The sequence below is a fragment of the Furipterus horrens genome, unplaced genomic scaffold (genome assembly GCF_987537825.1).
Source record: "Furipterus horrens unplaced genomic scaffold, mFurHor1.1.pri manual_scaffold_4, whole genome shotgun sequence".
NCBI classification, from domain to species: domain Eukaryota; kingdom Metazoa; phylum Chordata; class Mammalia; order Chiroptera; family Furipteridae; genus Furipterus; species Furipterus horrens.
In genome coordinates, this window is record NW_028327174.1 from 12382271 (window position 1) to 12401000 (window position 18730).

General features: G+C 37.1%; 1 protein-coding gene across 1 annotated transcript in view; it reads right to left on the reverse strand.

Moving 5' to 3' along the window:
* The window catches only part of POLR3B (RNA polymerase III subunit B), a 106642-nt gene that overhangs the window by 80782 nt on the left and 7130 nt on the right, over positions 1–18730 (reverse strand). Inside the window, exons 3-9 of the mRNA XM_090272569.1 lie at positions 18408–18464; positions 18260–18324; positions 14943–15018; positions 12255–12355; positions 11451–11542; positions 10097–10214; positions 6841–6949 (exon numbers count right to left, since the gene is read on the reverse strand). Coding sequence (XP_090128695.1) covers positions 6841–6949; positions 10097–10214; positions 11451–11542; positions 12255–12355; positions 14943–15018; positions 18260–18324; positions 18408–18464 — 618 coding nt within the window. The remainder of the gene's footprint in view (positions 1–6840; positions 6950–10096; positions 10215–11450; positions 11543–12254; positions 12356–14942; positions 15019–18259; positions 18325–18407; positions 18465–18730) is intronic.

Genomic DNA, 18730 nt, shown 5'->3' on the forward strand with positions numbered 1-18730 from the left:
ATTCTGGAGGCAGCACAGAAATTGGACGGTGCTTCTGAGAAAGTTCTCAGTGATGTACGCATTCCTAAGTGCGGACGAGAGTTAGTAACTGGGTGCCCGTGGAGATCAGATCCAAGCTCAGACTCATAATGCATTATTATTTGTTCCTTCCCACCGCTCCTATGTCCTACTTCTCCATTTTCCTCATTCATGAGGCTCCTGCTATAACTGCTCTGTGTAGTAGGCATTTGTTTTCCATAGGTCTTTATTTCCATCTGTTTATCTGACTTTTGAATCTCATGGGCATGTACACATCAAATTCCTTTCTAAAATATGATGGTTTTTAGGGAGCTCAGTTTCACAATAAATGGCTTGCTAATTTTTCAAGATGTTTTATGGACCAAGAAAACTACAGATTTACGTGCGTTTTGCTGCACCAGTAAATGAACCAAGCACTAGGGGCCTACCTTTAACAGAACACCCCTTTGAAAGTTTAACAGGTATGAAATATATGTAGGTATTTATCAGCGCTAATTTTTAAACAAATGGAAAAAAACTGGCTTATCCTTCAACCAAGCACACGGAGTGCACCTGCTCTGACGGTGATGATGGTGCAGATGCAGAGCCACCTCCATGTTCTCCTCGGTCTGCGAGGAGCAGTCACAACTGTCAGGGAGGAACAGCTCCCTGTGAAAAGCTAATTAGAATGTAAGTTATTTTTTATGTTAATCTCTCAAAATAATGTTATGTGGGTTTCCGTGAAATCCAAATATAAGGGAAACAATACTGAGGCAACTCATTTGCTGTGCAGTCTAGGCAACCACCTCTAAAATCTTCAGCTACAAAACTCTGTGACCAATACACATCACTTCTCAGAAGAAAGCCCAAACACTAAGCGATCCATCCGCGCAGGACAGGTACCAAACGAAGCATGCAAAATGATACCGCAGGAAATGGGCTCACTGAGACAGAAGCAGAATCCTAGAGCCAAAAGGGCAGGATTTCTGGATCAGCCACTTTCTCGAGATACGTTAATATCTAAAACATCTAAACTAAGGACCGTCTAGATTATTTTAACAATTAATTTTTAGCTCAGAATCTCCATGTGAAGAAGACTATATACTTGATTGCCTATTTTAGTCTTTAATAATATTGTAATAAAAGTCCATCCTCATTTAACATATGGATTGCCACTTGAAGCTGCCATGATGCTGAATCTAAGGAGTAATTTTATAATTGCATGAAATTCTCAAGTGGCCTAACATGGATCTAAATAGACTGCTTAGGCTTCCCAAATATTTCTAAGCTATGAAGCAAAGATATGCCAAGCACATGGTAAATGACACCATATGTGCAGAAAAACTGATCAGCGATAAAGCTTTCCTCTAAAAGGAATAAACTCTTCCTGTATCTGAAATACACAGAAATACAGGGTGATAACTCAGTTGGGCTATCATCAAAAGCACTCCAGCTCCAAAGACCAAACTGACTTTATGACTATTTAGCCTTCAGAAGTCACAGCCACAAATAAATGACATATTGCTATGGAAACGACAGCAAAATGCCCAACCATTTTGCTTTACAGACATCGTTTAGACATCTGAAAACTAGCTTTACATGGAGCTCTTTGTACTCTAGATATTTGAAATCACTTCACCTAATTTAAGTAAAAAGTGAATGCTATATAATAACCTTATGAAAAAACAGCAGAGAATGTATATTTCAGTACAAGGTCACCTAGTCTGGCCATCAGCGGTAAGAACAAAAAAAGGAGACATATTCTTTAAAGAGTGGCACGAAGTCTTCTCCTTGGATATTCACTGAGTGTCACTTTTAAAAGACAGAGGAATACTAATGAGCAGAAAAGAATGATATGCAGGCTAACGGTGATATGTTGAAATATATTATGTGAAGGAGGGAAAGCAGATAACTACTTGAAACATCTAATATTAAGAACTCCCTAATTTTTCTTTGACATAGGCAGACGTCAACTTATTATTACCAAAAGCAGTCATAGCAGATAATAAAAGAACTGAAATGACCCTCTTTAACTGTGTAATTTTTTCTTTTAAAAAAAATTTATTGATTGATTTTAGACGGAGAGGAGGAGGGGGAGACAGAGAGAGAAAAACATCCATTTGTTGTTCCACTTATTTATGCATTCATTGGTCGATTCTTGCAGGTGCCCTGACTGGGGATCGAACCCATAGCCTTGGTGTATCAGGATGACGCTCTAACCAACTGAGTGAGGTACCTGAGGTACCTCGCCAGTGTAATTTTTTTTCCTTTAAATATCAAAAACTTCAATATAAGTTGGCTTCCAGGAACCAATGCCCAGGCATCTGCCGGAAACTCAATCCTCTTTTCTGCAAAAACTTTCAGACTGCAGATGCTATCATAGCACAACTGCTGAATGCGTGGAAATACAAAATGTAAAGTGGGGAAGATTCATGGGCAGAAGAACCTTTGTACTGACTCAGGTCCATAAATAAGGCTGATCTAGGTCTTAGCAGCTTTATCCATCATATTCAGACTCAGCATGGACTCTGGATACCCTGCTGCTTCTGTCACTTCTAGCCAATTGTTGGTAACAATCAACAACCATCAAGTCCTAATGACTGTCAAAGTCTGTGTTAAGGCCACACAGCACTAAAAGAGAAATTATGTGACTTTTCTGGTACCCCAGTTTATTTTCCTGGGCTTCTGACTTTAAATGTGTAAGGAGAATGAAGGAAAGAGAAAGAGCATCTTCTTCGCAGGCCAACTTAGTTTTCAGAAAATACATGATCTCATTTGCTTTTCACCACTATCCTCTTAGGTGAAATTCTCACCTGACAGATAAATTATCTAAGATTCAAAGAGACTGGGAAACTTGCCCAAGGTCACACAACTAATAAGTGGAGAAGCTGAAATTCAATCTAGATCTGTCTGATTCTAGGCAATCCAATGCCCAATATACCTCCCAAATAGAAAGTCTAAATAGTGGTTAGCAAACAAGTTTCCATCAGATTATTAAAATAATTATATAAAACCAAAAAAAGTGACAGAAATTTGAACTGAATGTTTAAACTGAAAAGTTTGAACTGAAATGTAAAATTTTTAAATTCTTATATAATGATGATACACTACGTATAATACACATTATACGTAGAATGTAATGGATACGTTTCAGGAGAAAAATGAGGCAACATATACCAAACTTTTTTTAAAGGATGTAATTCCACTCCTAGGAATTAAGTCTCACAAAATAATCAGCAACATGCACAAACATGTATGTATAAGGACATCCAGGTTTGTGTATAAGAGTGAAAACCTGGGGCAAAAAAATAACACCTAAGGTCCCACTATAGAAAAGAGGCAAATGTATTATATCACACACATGCAATTTCTATATAATACCTACGAAAACTAGTGATGTAGATTCATACTTGCAGACACGGGAAACTATTTACAATTTATTGTTAAGTGAAAAAAATAAAATTGATGTGTATGTTGTAAAAGCAAAGGAAAAGAGGTTAGAAAAATATATCCAAAAATAAAGTTACATTTTTCAGCGGCTTTCTAAATTTTTACAGTGCAAGGGCTGTTTTATAATCAGAAAGGAAGAAGCTTGAAATCTCATAAAAATGTACATTGTTAATTAAAAGCTCATTATATAAAAGGATTTAAGTCAGCTCTATATGTATACACTTATGGCACAAATATTAAATAAATGTGACAAGAGAGATTGTCTTGGGGGGAAAGAAAGGGAAGAAGAAACTAGTATAAATGACCCATGGACACGGACGACAGGGTAGGGACTGACTGTGGGGGTGGGAGTGGGTGGGCAGGGCAGGGGAGAGCAATGGGGAGAAAATGGAACAACTGTAATAGAACAAGAATTTAAAAATAAAGTTTACAAAATTCAAAAAAAGAAAAAGAAAGAAAAGAGACTGTCTTATCAAGCATTTGTCATCTAGCCAAAAAAAGTAGTTAATAAAGATGTTTTGATTTTAATGCATGTGTCTAGTGATGCATTTCCCATGTGAGTGATATAATATTACACACATCATAATTAATTTACCATTTCTTGTGTAAGAAAGGTAGTCCTGTGCACCTTTCAAGCATCAACTTTCAAAAAATTCCTTCTATGCATGGGAGCACACTGCCCTCTACTGGAGATGTAATTTTACATAGATAAAATTTCCATTACTAAATACCGTTATGTACACAAAACACTGCACTGAGTACTGCGGGATCCCAACAAGAAAAGCCAAAATTACTTCTGTGCTTAAAAAATATAAAACTCGAAGAAAGGTAATAAAGTATATTTACGAATTCCCCTTGGCCCCCTTATATCATGGTACTGCTACATAATCATCGCCATCCTAAAAAGATGGCACAATCTCTTTATAGAACTCCAAAGCACCCTGGCCAGTGTGGCTCAGTTGGTTGGACTTCATCCCATGAAGCAAAGGGTCACTGGTTCAATTCCCAATTGGGGTGCAAGCCTGGGTTGCATTCAAGAGGCAAGTGATCACATCGCTGTTTCTCTCCCTCTCTTTCTCCTTCCCTTCCCCTCGCTCTAAAAATAAATAAAATCTCTTTTAAAAAAACAGAGAACTCAAAAGCACATTAAGTTCTACTACATATAAAAAAATGTCTACACCCTCCTTCACAGACAACTGCTATGAACAGCTCTCTGACCCCCAACACCATCCTTACATGAGGAGGTCCATTCCCCCCACCCCCGACCCCTATGCTCTGTCACCTGGCTACAACTTTAACACAGCAGTTCAACTCCTTTCTTACTCCTCAAGGCTTATATCCAAATGTTTTCCCTTTTTAATCAACTTAGTTAATCCCACCTCAGAGGATCTCTTTCTGTTTTCTCTCAGTGTGACTCCCAGAATATTTCCACTTCCATTACCAACTGTTGACTAGAAATATCCAACTCTGAAGTGAAACTAAATAATGAGAAATGAGTATCATCAGTCTCTCAAACTATCTGAAGTACTCAGGATCTGTTCAGTATTCCCTCAGATCATCTGAGCTCTTTACCTCAATCAAGTAGTCATCAAGATTCATTTCACACCCATATACAGTTGATCGCCATTACCCACCTTACTTAATATGTATATGTATGTGACTCATTTACACTGAAGTCACAGCCGACAGCACTGTAATTCACACCTGAACAAAGCTTATCTAACACATATTTTCTCCATAAGGCACATCACAGCCCTCTTGCACTCAGGAACCCTAGACAGCACTTCAGCACTCTATTTCTGTTTGGGGGTCATTTTAAATAGTAAAACCGCCCACGAAAGATACAAAAATGTGAAAACGTGGCACTAAATACACCGCAGAAAGGGCACTTTTTAACAGTGCAAGAGCTGAAATGAGAAGGCAGCGTTACCTTGTTTGACCTCAGCTGGGAACATGCCTGCTTGGTGACCCAGATTTTTCACTGCTCTGTGCATGTGCACGTCCATGAATAATTGGAAAGCACCCCAAATATTGATTCGCAGTTACAAATAAATTTTAGCAAGTAGGAGAATTGACAAAGATAGAATCTGTGAATACTGCGGAGCAGCTGTATGACATGTCAACTAGTTCTCTGTTTTGCTTAGCGACTAATACGCTAATTTAGCTGTTCATAGACTTTGCATAACATTTAAGTCTCAGGGCAGATTAAGTTGCCACTATACAATTATCTGAGGAGATACCATTTAGACATTAATTCTATGGGGAAATGTCTCTTGGATTCTAAGCCAATAATTCACAAATAAGCTGGAAAAAAAAATCAGTTGTGGATTGAAAATTCATATTTATGTTGAAACTCACCAGAATCCAGAAGTCCGTAAAAAAGAATAAACTTGATCCATACTCTTTGACATTTTGAAAATTCCACTGCTAGAAATTTAGCCTACAAATGTCCTTGCCCATGTATAACACGATATTATAGCAGTTTTATAATAGCTATGTACACACACATACACACATACACACACACACATCTCCACTGATGAGGGGATAATTAAATAATAGTACAGCCATAAATGGAAGTCTGTCAGAAAGAATACAGGTCTGTATGAATATAATATTATCTCCAAGATATAAGTTACAAAAAATAAATAAATAAATAAAAACCACTAAGTGCAAAACAATGTGCAATGTATATAAATAAAAAACAAAACAATAAAAATGTACTATATACTCATGTGCCGATACATGCACAGACTAGTGTGGTACCTTTAGGCAGGAGGACTATGTGGTTAGGTACAGGAGGGTGGGATGCTTAGTCATCACTATATACCCTTTGGTACCTTTGGATTTTTTAAATAATATATCTATTAAAAAATAGATTCCTATTTTAAAAATATCTGAACCCTAGTCTTATTAACTTCCAACTTACAATACATGACATGACTGACAACTTATCCATATCGCAAATCTTTCTATTCTTAAAACTCCTTAACTTCCAAATTTCTAATTATATGTGGAAGTAAACCAGAGAAACAAAGCAGAAACAGACTCAGATAAAAAGAACAAACTGATGGCTGCCAGATGGGAGGGGTGCTGAGGGCTGTGTGAAAAGGGTAAAGCGATTGAGAAGTACAAATTGGTGTTTACAAAATAGACACGGGGATGTCAAGTGCCATACAGCACAGGGAACACAGTCAGTAATATTATAAGAACCACGCATGGTGCCAGGTGAGTACTACTAGACTTATCGGGGGATCGCTTTGTGAGTTTATATAAATGTCCAACCACTATGCTGAAATTAATATAATACTGAATGTCAACTGTAATTGAAAAAGTAAAAATTTTTCAATGAAGAAGTTGTTTATAATTTTCAGTGAATACCTTCAACCTTACCTTGAATATAATTACAATGGGTATATCTTCTGATAAAGTATTATGCCTTAAATAAAACCGTCCTTGTTTCACAGCCATATTGGTTCTGCTTTTTTTCTCATGGGTAGAGCTACAAGGAAACACAAGTTGGTTAAACATCCCCACCTAGTTTCAGGCTAATAACATGCAATAGCAACGTCTGTCAATCAGTAAGATTCAACTGATGAATAATGATCAGAAAGGCTCTATCTAATAGGTGCTTTTTAAAGATGCACAACTCCTCTCCTGTCCCTGCCACTTCCATTTTAAAACACTATAAATGTTTCTTGAGCTTTGAGATTATGGTGGAAGTCTGTGAGTGAATGAGTGACAATGGCCAACTCATTCTGACCTACTTCATTTTGATTCCTCCTGAACTGCCTGAATTCACTGTGGGGCATATATTCATAATCAATTTTATATATTCAAAGAGAAAAACCTCAAAATGAACCTGTACCATAATGAGAAAACTATGAAGAAATGAATTTGTATACTAATAATCTAATAAATTATGCCTACAGTCTTGGTATTCAGTGAAACCAACAACAAAACGACAACAAAAAAACCTAAGGCAATCTCTTCCCGTTGATGTCTCTACTCACTGTAAAATTCCTAGTGGACTTAAAAATACTTCAAAGCTTTATTCAATAATAGTAACACAAACTGAGCATCTGCTACATACAAGGTCTGTCCAGAAGGTATCTAGCCATGTAATATGAAAAATAGAGACAATGAAGATACAGGATACAAGAAACATTGTACACAGGACAATGACACCTCACTCCCCTTCAAAGAAGGCACCTTGGGACCTCACACAGTTCTCCCAGTCACCATCAGCTGCCCTGTCGTATTTTCCTGAATCTCATCAGCAGTCTGAAATCTCTTCCCTTTTGAAGGTGATTTTAGCTTTGGGAAAAGCCAGAAGTCTCAGGGTGCCAAATCTGGGCTGTAGTGGGGCTGAGTGACCTGGGTGATTTGATGTTTCGCCAAAAAACTCTGCACAAGACGTGATGCCTGAGCAGGCACATTGTCGTGATGAAGCTGCCAATCACTAGTTGCCCATAGCTGTGGCCTTCTGAGTCATCTGAATAGCTTCCACAGAGGAATATTCAAGCTTAATGCAAAATTTGATGCAGATTCATTGCTCTACTTGCTCAGTCATTTTGAAGGCTACAGCCACAGAGCACACATACTCACTAGATGGCGTCTACCGCCCCCACTGACTAGTACAGTGAAGTCGTCATTGTTTACACCTGCTCATTTCAGTCCACTCTTTTTGGCTACCAGGTTACATTGATGTAGTGCAAACTGTTCTCATTATATAAACAATGGTTGGTCCTTTTCTGCACAGACCTTGTATTATGCACTATTGCTATTAGCTCTAATCTCCTACATATTAACACTTACTTTGAAGTGCTGCCTTCTAATCACATATGAGGAAACCAAGGCTTAGAGAAGCTGAGTAACTGCTCAACCAAGTACCTCATAGCTAGTAAACAAAAACTTGAGAATTCAAATCCTGATTGCCATGGTCCCAAAAACTGCATACAATGGGAAGACATGGGTTGCAGAATGATTAGATCTGGGTTCAAATGCTGGCTATCTCTGATGACTGATGTGACCCTGTTCTCAAGGCCTGTTACTCAGCTGTAAAGTAAGAGATAATACCACTTGTCTTCAAGGACTGAGCTGACAAATAATATACGTAAAGCACCTAGTATACTGTCTGGCTCCTAGTAACAGCTCAATAAAAGGCCATTTATTGTTAGTTGCCTCTCTATCTGATAGAAAAATGCAGAAACTCAGAGTAAAGCAGTTCATTACAGGTTGTTTGAAGAAAAGTTCTATTACATACTGACATCTTAACTATGTCACAAAATTTCCCCCCAGAATTCATTAACCTCCAAATTTCAAATTACATATGATAATAAACCAGAGAAAAGAAGTTACAAGAGTAATATAAGGGATGCTGTTATAGGAAAATGAGTATACTATGGAAGTGGCTATTACAAAAAACAAGGTTAAGTCCATGAAATAATTAATTAAATATACTTAATCAGTAATAATAATAATTCAGAATACATATGTAAAATGGTCAAAGACGACAAAGAAACATAAAAACTTGTTTTAAAAGTTCCTTTAATACTATAAATTAACATAAAATTCAACTTAAAATAACTTGTGGTCTTTCAAACAATGTCTCACACGTTCATGACAGAATATTTTAAATGACTACCTTTTTTTTTTTAACTATAATTTTACTGTTTATACTGTTACAGATGTCCCTATTTCCCCCACCTTTGCCCACTCCCTCCCCATACTCTCCCCCTCTTCCCTCTGGCAATCACCACACTGTTGTCTGTATCCATGGGTTATGCCTATACAGTAGTCCTTCTCTATATCACGGTTCACTTACCACGGCCTCACTGTACTACGGGATTTTAAAAAATATTATATTCAATTATTTTTCGCGGATTTTTCACTATATCGTGGGATTTTGCAGTACTGTATTACACGTATGTTGTTAAAGTGACGTAGGTTTAAGAGTGCAGAATAAATGTAAGGTTCCTAATTCGCAGGGGGTAGGGGGGTGTCTAGAACGTAATACCCGCAATAAGTGAGGGAATATTGTATGTTCTTTGGCTGATCCCTTCACCTTCTTTTATTCAGTCTCCTCTCCTCCCTCCCCTCTGACAACTGTCCCATGTATCCATGCTTCTGTTTCTATTCTGTTCATCAGTGTATTTTGTTCATTAGATTCCACTTATAAGTCAGATTATATGGTCTTTGTCTTTCTCTGACTGGCTTATTTCACTTAGCATAATGATCTTCAAGTCCATCCATGCTGTCCCAGAAGGTAAAGAGTTTCTTCCTTTTTACAGTCACGTAGTATTCCATTGTATAAATGTACCATAGCTTTTTTATCCACTCCCCTACTGATGAACACTTGGGCTCTTTCTAGTACTTGGCTATTGTAAATAACGCTGGTATGAACATAGGGGTGCATATATTCTTTCAAATTAGTATTTCAGGTTTCTTTGGATATATTCCCAGAAGTGGGATCAATCAATACTCTACACTTACAGTCTTACTACAATAAGCTGAATACAGATTGTTTGAATATTTCACTGCCTGTTATCAAAGAAAAACAACTGGGTACCTCTGTATCAAAAGACAGCCATCTAATATTAATGGAATTGTCAACATTTCTTAAGAACACCATCTCTGCTTTCCATACCTGGTAACTGAAGCACCAACTGCCCCTTTTCTGTCAGCCTCCACAATGATCCTGTTCTTCGACAGCTGCTCTTGAATAAGAATAACTTTTTCTACTCCTTTAACAATGAAGTAGCCACCTGCCCAAAGGAAACAAGAAAAGCTTCACCACCTATTCTTCAAACAGTGATCTCCTGAGAGAAATCCCTTTTCCACTGCTTTACAGCACTGACCATCACTTAATTCAGAGAGGTGTGCTGATATTGTTTTATGAATTAAAGGTAGCGTCCCCACATAATTTTATGTAAGTGAAGCACAAGATAATGAACTTCTTGACAGGAAATGTATCTTAAGAGGTCTGTCCATCCCAGCACCTGATATATATAAGAGGTGAATGAAAATAATTATGTTAAAAAAATTAGCCTTCAAATTGGAACTACTGTAACAACATAATCAATAAAATATACTTTAAAAAAAAAAATTAGCCTTCATATTTCTTAAGCAGAAATATAATTGATAATCTTTAATATAAACTGTAATTTGCTCTAAGTTTTCTAACAAATCAGTGATAATGGGAGACTAGGTTTCTGTGATATTCTATACTTAATAAAACTCATAAAACATTATCATATGCTTTTATAATTCAGAAGGGGATAAAGTGAGACTTCGTTTTATCTTCAGAATATAAGTAAAAACAGGACAATATATCTGACTTACGCAACATTCTGTTATAGTCTAAAAGTCACATTCTTTGTTAACCTCTTTCCAAAACCTTGTGGGACTCTGCATCAATGCAATTTTAAAGCAAGTAGATTAAAGCAACTATAAATTAAATCAATATGAAATGTGAGTTAAAAATTAAAAGAAATTTTCTGTTAAATGTTAAATTTGAAACTTTATAAAATAAACCTCATAAAAACAGGTACAAAACTGTAACTTTTAAAAATTTAAACAAAAAACGTATTTTTTGCCCTGTTACTGTATTTAAAACAGCATGAAATTAGAAGTTTGAGTCTTTTCAGACTAGCCAGACAAGTAACTTTGTGAGATTATTTTTGAATTTTTAAGTACATTGAAAAGCATTGCCATTCAGCAAAGAAACAAAGAAAAGATCAACAAACCATAGCAACAAATCAGAACTTGGGGTATTAAAGTTTTAAACTTGAAATAAAAAGGGAAACAGTATATCTTTTAGAAATATAGACTAACAGAATAAAGTTGGAATCATATTTCTGGATATTTCATGAACAAAGTTTTATCAAAGTTCATTATAAAGCAGAAAGGCTGGTACTGTTTTAAGAAAAAATGTTAAAAAAACAGCAACAGAAAAACAAAAATAAAAGGGGTGGGGGGCAAATCCAAGGAATCACACATACCTGGATCTAAAGGGCATTCATTCAGTTTGGCAAATTCTGCTGGCGTTTTCCCTGTGAGAACACAATTTGAACTACGAAGCATTATAGGCATTCTGTTTAAAATAAAACAAAAGAAAATATCACATATTGTCACGGCATAAAGGTAAAAAGAATACAAACTGTGCACAGTGCACATCACTAAGAGGTCTACATTCCGCTTTGACATATTATAAAAGGTAGAGGAATAACAGTCACACAAAACTTTGCAGACAGGCTTCAGTGGAAGTCAGAAATGGCAGAAACTCTTCATTCACGGTAAACAAAGTGACTCTCATTAATTATGTAGAAATAGCACAATGAGTCAAAGTGTGAGAAATAAAGAGACTCAAAACTAGGTGGTTTTGAAAGAGAACTAAGGTAAACTTCTAGAAATGAAAAATGTAAAAATGTAAGCATTAATTTAAATATCTATGAACAGGCTAAATCCCAGGTTTGACTCTGCTGAGGACAGAATTACTGAACTGGAAAGAGATCTGAAGAAATTATTGAGAATGTATTTCCAAAAAAAAAAAAAAAAAGAGATGGACGATACGAAAGAGTTTGAGTCAGGGAAGAGCAGAGTCAGGGGGTAGTTACCACTCCTAGGCACTCACTACAAGAATTTCTAAGGCTTTACACCTACTGAATCACTGGATCCAGGAAATGAGTGCATGAACCAGGCACCCCTTCCCACATTTTCAGATAAGGAAGTGGGACAAAGAGAGCTTTGGTTGCTCAGGGTCACCCCACAGGGCTGGAGCACAGGTAGTGCGGCCCAGGTCTCACCTGCCAATGGGTAAAGCATTGCGGATGATCCTCTGGCTGCCTCGGGTATATTCAATATCCACTGTAATGGGGGCAGAATATGTCATATCCCGCAGACGGCACTAAAACAGATATTCAGACAGTCACCGCTCCTCTTCTCTGGAAGGAGAGCCCCGAAGAGCGCCTTCTCTAGAAGAACTTGGATCTGTCCTTGAACACTGAGCGGTTCACATAAGCAACCTTAGGACACTGGGAGTTACGAGCCTACTTTCTCCTTGAGGGGAACCATGCCAGCTATAGATACAGACACGCCCACAGCATCCCTGCCCCTGCCAGCTCAGAAATGGAAAATCAAATCTGGTGATTTTCTTCTCACTGATCTAATGCCATCACCAGCCTGCTCCCACACCTTTGTGGCTGGCTTATTCCAAACAATTACCCAGTATAATGATAATTAAAGTGCACACAGAGACACACACACACTAAAAAGTTTAAACTATACTTCTGTACTTCCTTTTATTCTCCAAATAAACAAAACTATATCACAAAACTCCTTAACAAGTAATAGGTTCTAACACGAATCATTCACATTGTTCTAACAATTTCTGAATCATCTGAGGAACTTCAGAAATTGCTGCTACATGCTTTTGTTTTATGTAGCTCGCAAAATAAAAGTCCCTGCCTGAGCCACGATCAGACAGAGGAAAGAAACCTCATCAGATCATCCAATGACTTCCCCATTATACGGATGGTCATCTGGTGGCCTGTCGTCTTACAAAGAATTTCTCTGATCATCCACCTTACAATTTATGGTGCTGTATCAGCTCTCTGACTTCTACTGACCCACATAGTTAAACTTTTTTCTAGCCTTTAAAACAGTGCATGGGTTTTAAAAATATGAGATGTTCCTATTATTGACCAATAGACACTATTTATTTTATATGTAATTAGATCAAGCCTCCTCCTTCAGGCCAGACCAAAGTTAGTGTGGCATGGCGGTTCAGAGTTTGGACTCTTATTGCCTGTGCTCAAATCCTGGTTCTATGACCTAAGTTTTCCACAACCTTTCTTCATGTCAATTTCCTCCTACACAAAATGGGAAAAAGAGTAATTTTAATTCCCAGGAGTATAAATATATATTCTTAAAATGGTGCCTCATTCAGAGTACTACATAAAATTATCTCATTTTTATTAATAAAACTAATGTAATGCCCGTGATAGGCAAGCATTTGTGGGTTTTAACAAACTTACGCCTTCAAATGGAAATGAAATTTGACAGACGTGGTAAAAACTGGGACTCCTCCGTAGGCTCCTGAAGTACCTCCATGGGACCCCTCTGTCCCCCTCTCTCTTATCACAGGAGTAGGGCTGTGCTGGTGGGATCTGCAGTACCTGCACCTTGCTAGTCCTGCTGTGGGTCCCCTGACTGCCCACCCATCTGTTCTCCCACTCTCCCCATCTGGCCAAGAGTCAAAATCTCTCTAAGAAATCTTCTCACCCTCTCTAATTGCAATAATATCTAATTTTTCAACATCAGAAACAATAATCACAGTGACAATCATAGCCTCAGTCTTCTTAAACTACTTCAAACTACTTTGTCTTTTCTCTGAACTCAGTGATAGTTTAGATGGTTTGAAAATTGCTAACTGGCTGCCTAGTTCTCAAAAACTTGGAAAGTTCTGGCAAAAGGGAATGGGGGGTGCGGAGGGTCAAACTGGGGCACACACCTTCCACTACCCCACAGTCTTCACCACTCCCTACTCACTGCAGCTTCACATATTTACCTGACCTACCTGGTCCTTCCAGACATTCAAAGTGTGCAATCCCTGGTGCCCCCGTTTCACGTGTTTTGTTATTTTAACCTCCCCACGAGAGTATGGACTCCCTGAGGAAGGACAGGTATCTCATTTCTTTATTTCTCAATGTTTAGACACAAAGTAAACATTTAATCAATACTTGGTGATTAAATGGTACCAAAAAGTATCTATGTAAAATGTAAAATGTCTGGTTACTTGTTCATACTTCCTGTTTACCCTTACTTAGACAACAGTCATATAATCTAACACCTTCATTATTGTTTAATAAAAGATTCCTGTGCTACATTCCATAATCGCTATTTCAGCTTTATATTAATACAAACCAGACAAATCTATAAAAATCATTTTATTCACTGAATCAATTCCCAATTCTGGGTACTAAGTGAGAGAATTGGAAGAGAAGTCTAGTATATGTTATAAGCCAATAAATAGGCCTGCTCTGTAACCCTCTGTCTGCATCTCTGCTACAATTCTGCTATTTAAATTCCTTCTTATCCATGTCTTCCATTAGACCGTGAGCTCCTGCTCCTTGGTCTCCTCTCCCTAACACGATGCCTGCTGACCCTCAAAAACTGCACTAGTAACCTCTGCACTGAACAGCACCAGGCTAGGCACAGTGGCCGGCGAGGGGACGGGGGCATACCACTAAAATGCTCAGCAACGATAGCAACAGGACACAATTATGTAACAGTGCAAGTTCATAAAATTAAATGACAAACTAAATAGTACAGTAGTATAGTATTATTACACAAATGCTTGTTTATTTTGGTTATCTGTCTCATAAGAGATTTCTTTGCCTGTTTTTAAATCATCTTTTAAGAGTACATATTAAGGGAACAGACTCTCTGGGTTCAAGCAAACAAACTCAATTAAAAGTAAGGTTAAAAATTACCTCATGAGGGGACACTGGTCTGGTCACATTGAAGCTTTCTTCAACATCAGGAAGTCCGACATATATATTAAGATATCTGAAAAGCAAATTATTCCATTACCAATTATACTTCTCCAAAGAATATAATAAAAAAACAACAAGATCGCTTCCCTCTCAATACAAGATTATGCTTTGACAAATGCTTATCTTGCCAAGGATGACAACAAATTAAAAATTACAACTGGAGAACACAGAGCTTTACAAAGGAGGGAAAATACTATCAGAGTATCTTTTTAAAAAATAGTGCAAATCTCTTTAAAAAACTACTAGAAACGTAGCTCCCTAAAAATAATATTTAGTGAAAAAAGCAAAGTGCAAAAGAGTATGTATAGTATAATATGACTCATGTAAAAAAGAAGATGCAAGGGAAAAAAATATACGAGGCCTGTCGAGAAAGTATCCAGCCACACATGATGAAAACCAGGCCCATTTAGAGGATAGAAGAAACACTGTACAGAGAACAATGACGCCTCAGTCCCCTTCAAAGTCGGCACCTTGGGACCTCACACAGTTCTAACAGTCTCTTCCACTGTTCAAAACACTGCAAAATCCTTTGTTGGAATCACCATCAGCTGCTCCATTGTATTTTCCAGAATCTCACTGATGGTCTGAAATCTCTTCCCTTTCAAAGGTGAGTTTAGTTTCGGGAAAAGCCAGAAATCACAGGGCACCAGATCTGGGCTGCAGGGGGACTAAGTCCCCTGGGTGATGTGATGTTTCATCAAAAAACTGCAGGAGACGTGATGCGTGAGCGTTGTTGTGATGAAGCTGGTAATCACTCATTGACTGCATCATCCCCATAAGCCTTCTGAAATTTCTAAATAGTTTCTGTGGAGGAATGTTCAAGCTTAAAGCAAAATTTGATGCAAATTCACTGCTCCCTGCTCGCTCAGTTATGCGAGTAGAGAATGTGATGGCCACACAGCACACATGCTCACTCAACAACATCTACTGCCCCACTGACTAGTACAGTGAAGTCGTCATTGTTCACACATGCCCATTCCAGTCCACTCTTCTTGGCTGTCCAGTTACATTAGTGGGAAAACTTTAAATAAGATCTCGTTGTATTAACAATGGCTGCACTTTTTCCGGACAGACCTTGTACATGCTCATTTGTGCAAAAGAAATACAGGAAGCAGAAAGCAGAAACTAATGAGATTGGTTACCTAGAGAAAATGCCCAGGAATAATGTGGAAAGAATTATGAGAGGAGTGACGACATCCTGAATATACCTCTTTCTCTAAGTCTAATTCTTACAACCATAACAATGTTTTGCATACTCTAAAAATAAATGCATAATTAAAATCAACCAGAATGGCAGGTGCAGGGCTGACCCAAATGGAATGCAAACCTTACTATGTTACAAATGAACAACATAACTGTATCGAAAAGATGGGAAAGAAAACAACTAATCTAAATAACTCTGGAAAACAGTATTTTGATTGGACACTATAAAGACAAAAAAAGCAGGATATAAATACTGTAATCTAATTAGTAAATTTTACTCTCACAGAAGTATGATGTAACAATTCTGAAACAATTTTCTGTACATTCCAAGACTGAAAAAGTAAGTAAATATAGTATGAATAATGAGTCAAATTTTTCATTGTCAGGCACAGAACTTACCAATAAGAAAGGAGAGAAAGTCAGAATGTGTCTCATAGAGTTGGATTAGAATTGAAGGTTATCAGTATGCACGGTTTTTAATATATATAAAAATGGATAGGGTATAGAAGCATAGATGTTGTATATGTGTATGCAGTAAAATACATACATTTATTTCCTAGCTCTGCCTACTGAAGCTTTAATATCCATATCTTGGTTTCTAAATACTATTCTCCAGTAAAAGGAAACAAGAGCGCTCAGTAGAAATAGTAGATTCTAGGCTGGGAAAGGCAAAACAGCAGATGAACCACATCTCACAGTACTTGAAAATTAACAGGGGCGTGTTGAAAGGACACAGGAGCCAACCTGAAGACTCTCTCATGGCCAAAGCTGAGACAATTTGAGCAATAAAATAAAGACAGTACTGCCCTGGCTGGTGTGGCTCAGTGGGTTGGGCATCATCCCGCACACCACAAGGTTGCTGGTTGATTCCCACTCAGGGCACATGCCTGGGATGCAGGCCAGGTCCCTGCTTGGGGGCATGTGAGAGGCAACCAATCGATGTTTCTCTTGCACATCAATGGTTTCCTCCCCCTTTCTCCCTCCCTTCCCCTCTCTCTAAAAATAAATAAATAAAATCTTTAGAAAAAAGAATGATAGTGCTGGATTATGACCCATAGATTAAAATAAATATCCTTGAGTTCATGTTTATATAAATAAAATTACAGATAAATAAATGAGGGGAAGAAAATGCTCTTCCTTACAGTAAATTTCAGAACTACTGTAGAGAAATGATGAAAATATAACTGTTATAGGTAAAATTAACTGTTATAGGTAAAAACCACCAACATATGCTAAAATTAGTGGATAAGATATAATGAATAATAAGATATTTGCATAATCTCAAAAGATCTCCCATAATATACTTGTTACAAAAGGAAAACTATAACTTCATAGTGGAAAAACCTAGAAGAAACTACCTTAATCAAGTGAACAAAGTTAAAATCATCAGTAATAAAATATATTGATATTCATATCCCCTGAAATGATGTAGTAAAAATGAAACAAAATGTCACTTCTGTAGTATTCTTGCCAAAAATGCATAATCCAATCTAATTATGAATAAACATCATATAAACACAAACTGAAGGATCTCCTATTAAAAAACTGACCAGAAAAGTGTCAAGGTCATGAAAGACCAAGAAAGCATAAAGAACTGTCACAGACTGAAGGAGAGTGAGGAGGTGTGACAATTAAACATACTGTGGGGTCCTGAATTGAATCCTGGGCCAGGAAAAGGACATTAGTGGGAAAACTTTAAATGAGATCTGTAGATTTATTGATAGTATTGTATTTCCAGGCTTTGCTAACTGCGCTGTGGTAATGTAAGATGTCAGTATTAGCAGAAGCTGGGTGAAGGATAAAATAGGAATACTGTACGACTTTTGTAATTTTTCTTTAAGTCTAAAATTGTTTAAAATTTTTTTTTAACTAATAGTTCTAGTAACTTCTTAATCATAGTGCTATGTGTTATAATTAATTTACCAATTAAAATTGAACACTTGATAGTTAACTTATTGAGCAGGTTAAAAAGAGTTTTGATAACAACTACATTCACTTTTTAAAATGTTAGACATAATCAAAAGAGCAATTAAAAGTAGTTGATTCCCTACTTTAAGTACCACATGGGGTCAGCATCACTTGTAACCTTTTCATTGGCTTTCATGATCTTCTTTATCTGCAATGGAAAGAGCAGATTAGGAAAGACTCCAGCTTCCAATGAATTCTCAGCTATGTCCAGCTCTAAGAGATGATGCTTACCTCTACATTAATAAAATAGTTGAATGAATCTATATGCTGTTTCACAAGGCCTTTAACCTAAATAGAAAAGCGAAACAGTAGATTAGCAACAAAAGAGGGTTAGCAAATTATACAATAGACTCTAATCATGGGTGATCATCAAGTTTTTCTCAAAACCAAAATGAGAAAAAAAAATTCATGAATTTTATTTAGTGAAACTTTACATTTACATGTCTTCATTCTACTTCTCCTCCATCTTACTAGAACATTTTCAAATTTTCCTCCTTGAGTAGCAACCAGACTTTTGGAATTCAAGATATGAGTATTTGAATATACCTAATGAC